The 12,436-nt window shown below is 39.9% G+C and overlaps 1 protein-coding gene across 1 annotated transcript in view; it reads left to right on the top strand.

Annotated features, from left to right (window-relative positions):
• megf6 (multiple EGF like domains 6) overlaps positions 1-12,436 on the top strand; it is a 53,516-nt gene that overhangs the window by 1,903 nt on the left and 39,177 nt on the right. The window contains exons 3-4 of the mRNA XM_046389545.1: positions 96-205; positions 303-407. Coding sequence (XP_046245501.1) covers positions 96-205; positions 303-407 — 215 coding nt within the window. The remainder of the gene's footprint in view (positions 1-95; positions 206-302; positions 408-12,436) is intronic.

Below are 12,436 nucleotides of genomic sequence, written 5' to 3'. Positions count from 1 at the left end.
AAGATTGTTATTTACAGGGCATATTATGTACAAACCTACATTAGAAATTTCAGAAAATGTTATTATGTGGCTATAACGGAATTTCTCCTCCTTAGGACAGCATACTACACCGCATACAGGCAGGTGTACAGCATGGATTTGCATACAGTCTATAAATGTTGCCCTGGCTGGACTCGCGTGGGTGATGAGCTGGGCTGTCTGCATAGTGAGTAATAACATTTTACATATATCATGTAGGAAGCAGAAAAATGCCAATTACATACATTGGCAGCCTAATGATATATGATATGTGATGTCTGCAGGGGTGTGTGGTGCCAATACGTGTTTCAATGGAGGCAAATGTGCTGAGACTGGAGAGCAGATATGTCAGTGTCCACTAGGCTTCAAAGGGACACAATGCCAATATGGTGAGTTTTTATCCAACTGATGAAAACATTGATCACGTTTCTAAATCTGCATACTCAGTTCTTTTGCATTGAAGGCAGTTGCATTGAACAGGGTGCAGATTTGTGAGCCAGTGACCTGACTTGCATTTTCAGAGAGCAACATGTTGTTTAAACTTTAATAGGTCCCGTTCAGACCTTATGCTTTCACTTTGAAAAAGCAGAATGAGCCTGTAGAGTCGCTGTGATTGGATGAGACTGCTGTGCGGGGTCTCTGGGTAGTTAAAGGTAGAAGAAGTGCTCTCTGTGAGAAATGGTCTCCTTTGAAGACTAGAGCCTGGAGTGCTGTGGTGAACCCAGCTGAGCCTCCACTCTATAAAAACTGTATGTAATGAGGGTGTGTGCAGTGCTGGTTAAAAAAAGGGAAAAATCAAGCTTTTTTTCACATATAACAATATTTGTGAAAGAATAGTTTAGTATTTCTTTTATACATTCAGGTACTCAATTTAGCTTTTGTTGTTACAAACAGCACAAAGGAATAGTTCAAAGGGAAATGTGCTTATTTTTTGGTGGAGAGTTAGATGAGAGTTAGCCTAGCATAGCATAAAGACCCTACACAGCTAACCCTGGTGCTGTTGAACTGTAACAAAATCCACTTACCCTGTTGGCCCCTCTTAAATCTTTTAGCTGAGAAGTGAGTAAACAAAATTTAAATGTCAAATGACCCATTTAATATAATCTTAGAGCTTATTATTACTTACTAAATTATATTTAAAAACCTTTAGGCTTGCTAACTTCAGAAAAAAATTACACACAAAAACACCTATAGCCCAACTTAACAACTTGACCCTCATGCAGGGAACCTGGGATCCAGTGTCTTTAAACACTTACAGTACACAGTAAACAAAACCCGATTTCTTTCTTGTCTCTGAGCATTGTCTCGTTACCGTCAGCGTCTGTTCTTTTTACTTGCCATACCCCTCCCGGTCTACGTCAACACACAAACAGGAGGACGGTTGTTAGTGTTTTAGTAGAATCCTGCTGAAACAGATTGCCGAATGGAGGATATTTGGCTCCCACCCCCCCACGTGTTTGCAAACACAACACACACACACACACACACATACTACTGAGGCTTTCCCATTCAATTCACTGGAGAAAGGGTCTCCCTGCCAGGGGTTTTAAATGGCCCCTCCTCTTGCTTTCACAGGAACATGTCGTTGTTTGTTAGAGGCAGCTCTCTCATGTTTGTTTTGACATGGCCTCTTTGGTTTTCACGCATCAGAGTGACAGACTGGGAACAGCTACAGATAGATATTAGAACTAATCACAGTTCCTTAAGGGTTCTCTTTCTATCATGCACACTGTGCGCCTCAAACTCATCTTTCCTTTATTTTTTGGTGATACATTTTTCCTTCTCTCATCTCCTGAGACAAATTTATCCTCACTCCTCTGGTAGAATCTTCATACAAAAGAGAGTCAGCCAAGCTCCAGTGTTCAGCCAGGTTCCTTCACGGAAACTCTGCTCTGTGCTCAGGCACATAAACCAATAATCCTGTATTCTAGGGGTCTGGGATGGTTTCAGCCCTGGTGTTAAGTTATTTTAGAGCATTTTAGCTTTATTTAGCTGTGAAAAAAAAGAATCAGAGAATCTTCTTTTGCTGCTAAAAGAATAACAGGAATACACGGCAGGGCATTCTGTTAACACGTGCAACATTGCTGGCCACTAGCAGCTAGAACCCTAAAATGTAACATACATACATATACATGTACATGTAACACGTGTAACAGAACTTGTAGAAATCACCCTGAAAATGATACGGAAGTAAGATGGAAAGCCAAAAATACAAAGCAAAGTAAAAGCAAAATACACAGTAAGTATGATAATACGATACTGTTTTCAGCAATGGATTGCATCTCATCTCATATAGGAAGTCGGCCTCGACCTTTTCTTTACATGTACGGAAAAACGATTGTGAGGAGGACTCAGCAGGAGACTTTGTGTGTGTGTGTGTGTGTGTGTGTGTGTGTGTGTGTGTGAGAGAGAGAGAGACAGGGAGAGACAGAGAAAGAGTGCATGTTTTCATCTGAAATGGGATTTAAAAAATAAACATGGCTATATCAATAATATTAAAGTAAAAACTACTCTGGAAAATCTATGGACTATAAATAATAGGCTAATGATATTTTAATGCTAAAAGTTTGATTGGGATTATTGCACCACATTATATATAAAGTGCTTGAAAATAAATGAAGCTTGGGAGTAAACAATGCTGATAGAAAGATATATTAAATCTCATCACTTCCACAATCCAGTAAGTTGGAAACCTGCTGTGTGCGTCCAGAGGGTATCAGGCATGTACTGAACCTGAATATCTGTATGTGCACACTGAGCCACAGGGTGAAACGGGAATCCTTTTCATTATTAGATTTGTGTTCTGAGTGTTCTGAGCATTCCACAATGACAGACTTATTACTGTATCACCTCAGTGGATTTATCTTGGAGTAATAATTTAAAGGCAACAGGACTCAATGTTTGATCATGAAGATGTGTCACAAGGCTTCATGTGGTGCTTTCTGTGCATTGTTATCCTTCACCACATGCTTGTAATCCTACTGCATGCAGCACGTCTGTCTTTCCTGTCTATATTTTGCCCTGCCTGATTCTGGGTGTTGTCATCTCTCAGAAACATGATTCCAAATGAATCATAAGGTTGATCTGTAACTGCTGAATGTGTAAGCAACTATTTGCCAACAAGTTTGTCATATTAACATAAAAGGTGGTAATATATCAGTGTTTTGTTTACTGCTTCTTTTCACTTACTACAAGTGGCCTAAAACTACGGTTTTATAAAATCAGTTTGACACACAATGCTTGGTGTGTAATGCTTCATATAAGGAGATGGTCACTCACTATCACTATTAACACTTTGGGTGCCTTAGATACTAGATAAATCCTAAAGATGAAGGATGAGAGTGGTTGTTGCAGAGACGACTTAACATCTTCACCTTTTCAGCACAGTTTGCTCCAGCTTCGCTCCAGTCGAGGCAGCATACACACTGAGAGCAGCGTTAAAGGACAGTCTGGCTCTGGCAATAGTTCAAGCGAGACTCCATGCTCTGCTCTCTCTCCCCTCTTTTCAACACTCATCATGGACTGGCCTCTTGAACATTATTCTCTTTGGTATTCCTGCCAAACTGTGGTGGTAGAGCCCACTGTGTGTTGTGGAAACAGACCAGCCACATGCTTCCAATCTCTGATATGACACAGAAGGCACCGTCTCTGGAAACGTATGTCAGCCACCAACACCAAGGCCATAGTGTTGACAATGTGGGGTAATAAACAGCCTGGACACCGCCAAGCATGTGTTGAGACACTGAAGCCTGCTCTGTAATGCTTGTATTTACCCCTGGCTTGGAATTCCACTGTCTCACTCTATTAAGCCTTGGATTATGCTTTGCTTTGGTTAAATTGGTGCATGGGTCTGCATGAAATCAAGAGTGGAGGCACGTAACAGTGTGAGGACAAAAACCATCTGGTCCTTGCTAAAGGAGTCTGGCTGTTTTCAGAGCACTTTATAGAAGATTGATTATGGACAGTGCCTCAAACTGGATTTTATCTTACTACACGTTTTAGCGACATAATGAGACAGCTGGAGACGTCAGCGGATATTAGGAATTTCTCGCATGTAAAAAACACTGCTGGGTGATTCGGGTTGTGATGTCTACCATTCCCTCTTTGGAAAATGCACATGCATAGACCACCAAATTCAAACAGTATGTGTTGTTTAAGAAAATATCTGTGAACAGTGTTGTCATCAAGCATTCTCTCTGTGGAACTCAGCAGAAAACTTTACAGTTCTTGCAGTTGCAGTGTAAATCACAATTTCACACATGGGAATTGTCTTTCTTCATCTGAGCTGGAGTGTTTAATCCCCAGGACCTTGGGCAGTGTCCCACAGGCTCAGTTCTCACCCCAGTCACTGAGATCACGTCTGGTCTAAGTGTATGTTCATGTATGTAAACCTCTGAACATGTGCTTGTGTGTGTGGCAATTGAGTTGTATTAAGTTGTACTTATTCCTGTGTCAGTGTGGTTAGCATTTACTGGTTGCCCCAAGCATTTCCTCTGGAGTAGATCTGGAATATCTGGGTAAAATGACAACATCTGCTTGTTTCTATTGGTTGAAGCGTATGTATGAAATTTAGCTTCATTAAACTCTAAACAGTCACTATATGTGACAACATAGAAGTTGTAGCAGCTGTGTTCACTCTGTGTTCTCGTCCTGAGATGAATATGGAAAAGACATGTATTGTTTACGTCATATGCGTGAATTACATGAACTCTGTCTGTGTATACGTGTATTGGTCACACTTTGAGGTCTCATTCATTTCATTTCCAGCTCTGTTGCACTCTCTCCTTTTGAGGCTCAAGGTATCATAGTTATTGAATGGCTTTGACAATTAAACTATTTGTACACTATCACACTTGTGTTTGTTTTAAAAGTAAGATAATTTGGATTAACTTTTGTTCTATTCTTTGAATAATCTAAGACAGGTGCTTTTGAACTGCTTTTGAATGTGACTCAAAAACATTTGCATCTTGGGAAAACTCTGGAAATATGATCTGGTTATGTCCACAGTTGGTATTATGAAGCCCTAACTCTTTATGAATCCTCAGTCAGTGCCTGACCCTCTCTCTTCCACTGCTTTCTGTCTTAGTCAGTATCATCATACGTCCCTGTGGTTCTGTACTGGGCAACAGGACAAATCTGTCCTGTATTCATTTTACTGCTACAGCTGCTCCTGTACTGAACCTTAACTGCAGCGTCTGTGAAAGAATTTGTTTTTCAAAATGCAAGGAAAATATTTTTTTCAGATTTCTGGAAGTAATTAAGCTTAAAGATACAGTCAAGTCAAAATTTCAAGGTGCGGTTGTACCAAAAAGTGAGGGTAAGTTATGAAATACAGGGTGTAAAAGATGTTGTCTTAGTAGCTCATGTGGTTATTTTCACAACTTCAAGGAACAGTGATGCCTTTTACAGACCTGGCACAATCCTTTCACCTTAAGTTAACTATCATACCATGCAGCTTATCCTCTCTGAAACTTTCCATGGAGTTGCTTCCTCTGCACAGCTTCAGGTCAATTATAACCATTTTATTTAATTATAATCATTTTTCTTTGGTTCTCGAGTAACACAAGCCAATTGAACATCTATTTTCTTCAGTATAACTCTGGCAGTGTTACAAAAGGCCACATTTGTTGGACTGTTACAGTTCCTGGTTAAATCATTGTCAGCACATGAGTTGAGGACATAATCTTGTTTGCAATAACATTTATGCACCCAAGATCTTTTGGTTTTAACACATTTTAATCCCAGATACTGGCTCAGTTAACAGATTAAAGGGTTTAAATTGTGTCAAAAGTGTGCAGCAGACTGTTTTGAATTAGCACATGATGGGAACCATATGGCTGTAAAGACGGCAGACCTTCTTGTTTGTTTTGGTCTCATTTCAAATATTTCTTTAACCAAAAATTGAGTTGTTAGCCACTGTGGTGCTAAAGTTTTTGAGGAGTGGATGTCATGACAGTCTTTCTTTTCATAAAAAAGTGCAGGGCAGACTTCATGATTACCTCTGACAGGATGGTCTTTGCTTTGGCTAGCAGCTGTCTTGTTCTGTTTTTTAGAGGTTAATGAAAAGGTTCACTAAAATCTATATTAACAATGTAAGCCTTAAGAGATGAACAGATCCCTTAACGGTTGGCTGGCTGGGTGTATTATGAGCTTAATCACTGAGTAATCAGTACTGTTCACCCCAGACATTTTCTTTGGACACCCAGAGTGTACATGAGCAAAACCATTCAGCAATTTCACTTAAGGTGTTTATATATATGGATATATATATATATATATATATGGATATATATCAGACCTTCCAAAAACATTAGAGAACTCACTTAGGAAACTGGAATGAGGAAAGTCTACGGTCAAAATTTTGTCAGATATTGTCTTGTTTATGTTAGGATGCCATTCTAAAAAAGCCAGACATAGTTTAAAGTAAAAAGTTTTCCTTCTGAAAGGCCAAATGGCTTATTAATTTAACCAAACCTGCTGTTGAAAAAAGGACAGTCACATAGTGTTTTCTCCACATGCAATGTCAACCACAGCTGTTCTACTTTGAGCATTTCTTTTGAATTAATGATAGGAAACTGAGCATTGAAGTCTTGTGACTAATAGTGATTGGATGAAAGTGAATCCACCAGGATTAGAAGGTTCGTGATGCAAAAGGAGAGGATGTATCATCATGAAATCAAAATCGAGTTTAACAAGGGTCAAGTCAAGTCAAGTGAATTTTATGTAGCTCAGTATCAGTGACCACAAAATTGCCTCAGGGGGCTTAACAATTTGTACAGCATTCAACTTCCTCTGTCCTAAGACCCTCAGTTCAGATAAGGAAAAACCCAATGATAAATGACATAAACTCTTGGAAGAGCAACAAAGGAGGGATCCATTATAGAACAGACCAACCGTAGTGAAATTACAGTATGAACAATCCAGATGACAAAATTATAGGTTGTAAACATAGGTATACCAAGAATATGGATGTGGGAGGATACTGAGCAACTTTAGTTAAGACTTGAACTTCATTACCTCCTTGCCCATGGAGGCCTGAGGATAGACTACACAAACACTCAAGAGCCACAAAGAAGAAATTGTGTGAGCCTTCCTGTAGAGGTCTGTTTATAAATTAAGAAAATAAGATGGCAGTATTCACTTGTCATTGCTTTCTTTAAGTCCTGTGTACTTCCCCTTCCTGTTTTCATTTCTCAAGTCTGCCATTAACTGTGTGGATGTAAAATGCACAGGCTTGAAGGTAGCTGGCCTGACAGGAGGACATACTGGGCAAAGCGAGTCCTACATACTTAGCATAGGTATTAGAGGAAGAAGCTCATTAGACCCCTAATGACTGCCATATGGCTGGGAAGTTTTCACACACTAAACAAGCACACCCTCATCTCTCCAAATGTATCACGGCACCATTGTTTACCAGGTTAATGCTGAGTGGGTTGGAGCTAATGGTCTGTGTGGTTGTCTATGTTCTCCCAAGGCTCATTGTGAGATCCCAACTGTAACAACAGTGGACTTCATCCTCCTTGAACTTGGGTCAACTGTGCCAATGTAGTGTAGTACAGTATGAATTAATGCTCCACACAGACATGCAGGAAATTTGAATCTTCCACATCTTCCAACATACTAAAACCTAGTGAGAATAACCTTTGAGTAACTTCAGAAGGATAAACATTTGACCTTCATCAGTTAGAACACTATATCTGACTTTTAGGTCTATGGTGTAGCTGTTTGGCTACAGAATAACAGAGTGAAGATAATTGTTTTCCAGCATGAGCTTTTTGGAGTAGCTTTATTGTCTTTTTTTTCTTAATTGAATATCCTTATTATCCCATTTTCTGTTTTGCAGGAGGTGTTCATAGAGATGAACTAGCTAACCCAATGTCTACCATGTGAACTTACAAACCTTACCAGGTTGTAAGCAAACATTGGTTCGGGGAGAAGGTGAACTAAGTTTGATTTGAGGGTGAACTATTGCTTTAACAGACACCAAAAGTATGCACCGGGGGAATGTGTCCATGGTAAAATTTATGGCAATGCATTTCAGGGGTACTTTGATATTTCAGCAACAATTTTTACAGAACAATGACCCTAAACGCAAACTATGCTCCATCCATGTCTGAGAAATCAAGTTGGTTTTTTTTTTTTTGCTCTATATGCCAAGTAGTCCCATACCTGCTGAACTTAGGGCATATAAATCTGCAGCCATGTTTCATTCTTTCTGGGGAACACATTTTCTACCCTGTCTGTTGGTGAACCAAACACGATGACTTTTCCAGATGTAGCTGACAGATGCTTTCATGGAGATTTAGGGCAAAGAGGTGGAGTTTAAGGGCAGGTCTCCAGGTGTCGTTTATACATTAATAACTAAAATCTGCGAATATCAACTCAGATGCAGACTAAAATGTTTTTTCAAGACTCAAGACATTGTGGTTAGTTGTGCAAACCCCAGAGTCTTAACACTCACATTGTGCATGTGTACACACCTTGCTGCACTTCCTGAACTCACTGAAGTATGTGGATTGTCGTCTCAGGTATGATTGTTTTTTATCATACCTGTCTTCATTGTTATTTATCAGTTCCTAGAGGTTGCAGTTCATTGTATTATTTATTAATATTCCATGCTAAGAAATATACAATTGTGTGGTGATCAGTGTAGTAAGGCAGCACGGTGGTGCAGTGGTTAGCACTGTCGCCTCACAGCAAGAGGGATGCAGGTTCAAATCCCAGTCTGGGCCCTTCTGTGGGGAGTGTGCATGTTCTCCTCCCACAGTCTCACATACTGTACATTACCCCTAGATGTGAGTGTGTGAGTGGTTGTCTGCCTTTGTGTGTCAGCCATGGGATTGACTGGTGGTGAACCCTGCCTCTCACCCGTAGTCAGCTGTGATTGGCTCCAGACCTCCCACAACCCAGGATGGATAAGCGGGTATAGAAAAGGATGGATGGATCACTGCTGTTCTGTTCTGTAATTCAGTTCTCATGTAAAGTGAGGCATATATTACTTCAACTTATGGCTTAAGTGTGAAACATGTATCCAATGGGTGAAAATGTCTGCATAGAAAAACACAACAGCACCCACTTTTCATCATTCAAGTCATCCATCCAGAACTATGAGGAAACATAAAACTTTATTAAACTTTATTACGCTATTAAACTAAAAGAAAAATATGTGCACAGTAAGCAAAGAAACTGTGACCCTCGCAGACTGTCCCATCTGATTCAACATAAACTGTACAGTCTCTGAAAACCCCTATTATATTAGAGCATAAATTCTGTGTTGGAGGGACAAATGGGAAACATGTGAGCTGCTGGGGTGAAGTGGTTTAAGCATGCATTCATGTGGTCCAAAATGTACAGGGTTATTGGTTATTCACAAAGACGCTGCATTGATAAGAGAATGAAAAAAGCTACTACCCGACTTAAAATGTTACACTACACCATCAAGTTCTAGCTGTCTATTTCTTCACTCTATTATTGCTCGCTTGAGTGAGAAGAAGAAGAAGAAGAAGAATCACTTTATTGGCAGTATATATATTTTTACATACACACACTGAATTCGTCTTCTGCATTTGACCCATCCTTAGTTGAACACACACATGCAACACCCGGCAAATTACATGCAGTGAAACACACACAGGAGCAGTGGGCAGCATCAGGCGCCCGGGGAGCATATTGGGGGGTTAAGTGCCTTGCTCAAGGGCACATCAGCCGGCTAATAGAGGGGGGGAGTATTTTTCGCATTAATCACTCCACCACACCCAAATTTTTCCTGCCCGTCCAGTGGGGGAATCGAACCGGTGACCCTCCGATCACAAGCCGCTTCTCCAACCTCTAGGCCACGGCTGCCCCCTTAGTGAGGACCTATTGACAAACGGTATTCTTCCCCACTGTTGAAAGCCATGATGGATTGTATCCCTTTCTCAAGTTAGCTGTCTGCTTCATTCAATGCATCATCTTGAAAACAATCCCACTTTTGTCTCATCTTTACTTGCTACTGAGCTGATTGTTTGAGCTTACTTTCCTCTCTGTGACAGGTTCCTTAAAGCTCCCCAGCTGCCTATGAATAACCTTTGACCTTTGGTTGAGTTCACAGGATTTAGTTTTTTCCTAACAGCATTTGATGGTTCTTTCTTTCCTCTGCTTAAATGTTCTTTAAAATAAACAGAAAGTGCAAGTACTTTTGCATCATACTGCCACTCATCGAGTGACTCTCATCCATATTAACATGAGTAATCGTACGCTAAACTGAGAGCAGTTGTTGGTTAGATAATTACAACTAAACCAAACACACTTGACAAACTTTGTTTATGCCACTTACTGCTCCCCAAGGCAACTGCAAACAGCAAATGCACAACTTAAAGCACCAATGCAGCTGCAGGAATGTTGTGTGAATAATAAATAATCCTATTAAGAAATGAGCTTTGTTACCCTGGATTTACAGTTTGCAGACTGTGATGAGGCCAAAAATTTTTTTAAAGAACTGGCAGAAAATAGAAGTGAGAGTTTCAAATCATCAGGTGTAATGTCTCAGCATTAAAATATAATGGCTCATGGCCAAACCATTGTGATTTTACAGCTTTACTAGCTGGCTCTGCCTCAGTAGTCTTTCAGATGTTGAAAAGAACCATCAAAGAATCTTTCCTGTTATGACAGTTCTCATTTATCCCCCTTTAGTTTATTTGAAGAGTGGATGTTGCAATATAAAATATCTTGTCTACTTCTGATCTACTTTTTGATAATCTGTCAAAAAAAAAAAACAAGCATGAAAGATTGATTGCTGAGAAATTGCTGAGACAGGTTTTAAAAGATGGGACTGCAGACTTCCTTCTCAAATCAAAGTTGCCAGCACAGCTGTGAAAATAGATATAGAAAAGTTGCTTAGTAAATCACATTCCTCTAGTGCATCCATTTGTTAACAATAGAAATGTGGGAATAAAGACTGGGAAAATGTAGGAAATACAAGTCATTCCTGCCAAAGACTTAAATTCCATCAAGTAAGAAAGAAACTGTAAATCACTTCCGAACACTAAGATCGGAGATCTGAGCCTTCTGTGTTCATTGAACAGCAGTGAGAGACATAGCTGAGGCCTGCTGATTCCGTTATTGATCTTCACTTTCTGTGTCTAATGCTTTTAACATGAGAGTAAATGGACACATGTTTTAAGGCTTGTAGATTTATTAAATGTTAAAGTACTTCAGATAGCTTTTCTTTGGGAGGAAGAGCATTGGTCCTTGGAGAAACTGGAAAGAGGAGTACAGTACTATAGAGGACAAGTAATGTCAATAACACCTAATGAGATAAACAGGAATCAGCGCTGACTGTTCTCCCAGTTATCTGATGTGAACGCACAATCACCACTAATCCTAAACCAACAGGAGACCCACTCTTCCCATTCAAATTATCCCTTTCAATGGCTGTATGCAAATTAATGCATTTGAAAAGATAAAGCAGTACTTCAGAATTGCATGTAAGACATTATTTTTTAAGACGGCATTGATAAAACGTCAGACACTGAGTTAAAAAGTGATGGAGAGTGAACAAATATTCTATACTTTCATATGAATGTATTTCCAAAATGTATAGAAGAATGACTCTGTGTTGAGGTAAGTGGTGTGTGTCATCTTTCCTGTCAGCCCATCGATCAGATGAAGACTGATGCACCAGATTTGCAGGTACAGGACTCATGAGGGAGTCAAGACTGGTGAATATCGAGGTGTTTTGGTATCAGGGGACTTGGAGCTCAAGAGTGTGCTGTACTTGAGTTTGGAGGGTCACACCTTTAAACCAGGTGTTGGTTTATAAGCAACCATAATCGACAAATTTCTGTCAGATTTCCATGTTATCATGATCTGTTGTCCTGGAACATGCTTAACACAAAGAGAATCATGAGGGAAGTTTCCCCAAAAGCCTAAGCTAAAAGCAGCTCTTTTAAAGGAATAAAGATTGTGTTTAGAAGAAAAAGGCCCTCGACTTTGTGTGATAATGTTACACGTTGTCTTTTGAGACCTTTTTATCTCGGATGATAAAAGGTCACCGTGTGACATCAGACACGTCTGTTGAGACTTTCACAAATAATTGCATGCATGCAAGTGTGTATCCACGTGTGCTCGCTGCATGCGGGTGGCCTGTGTAATACATCCGAATGCACGACAGCTGAACCGAGGTAGAAATCATGCCAACATGAGCCAAGAGTAACACTGTTCAGATTCAGAGTCAAATAGGATGGGTTCCATGAACATTCTGTGGGTTGCATTTCATTGTATTGAGACAGCAAGGGCCTGTTTACATGTGTAATGAGATATACTGGATTAATAAAGAAATAAACCACTCAAGGCCATGGTTCACAGCGAGCATCTGAGAGGTGTTGTTATGCATGGGAGGAAGGTTTAACACGGTGCTGCATCTGGAACTATTTATCAT

Source organism: Scatophagus argus, chromosome 5 (genome assembly GCF_020382885.2).
Source record: "Scatophagus argus isolate fScaArg1 chromosome 5, fScaArg1.pri, whole genome shotgun sequence".
In the NCBI taxonomy this organism is placed as follows: domain Eukaryota; kingdom Metazoa; phylum Chordata; class Actinopteri; family Scatophagidae; genus Scatophagus; species Scatophagus argus.
This window is presented reverse-complemented; position numbering and strand designations above follow the sequence as displayed.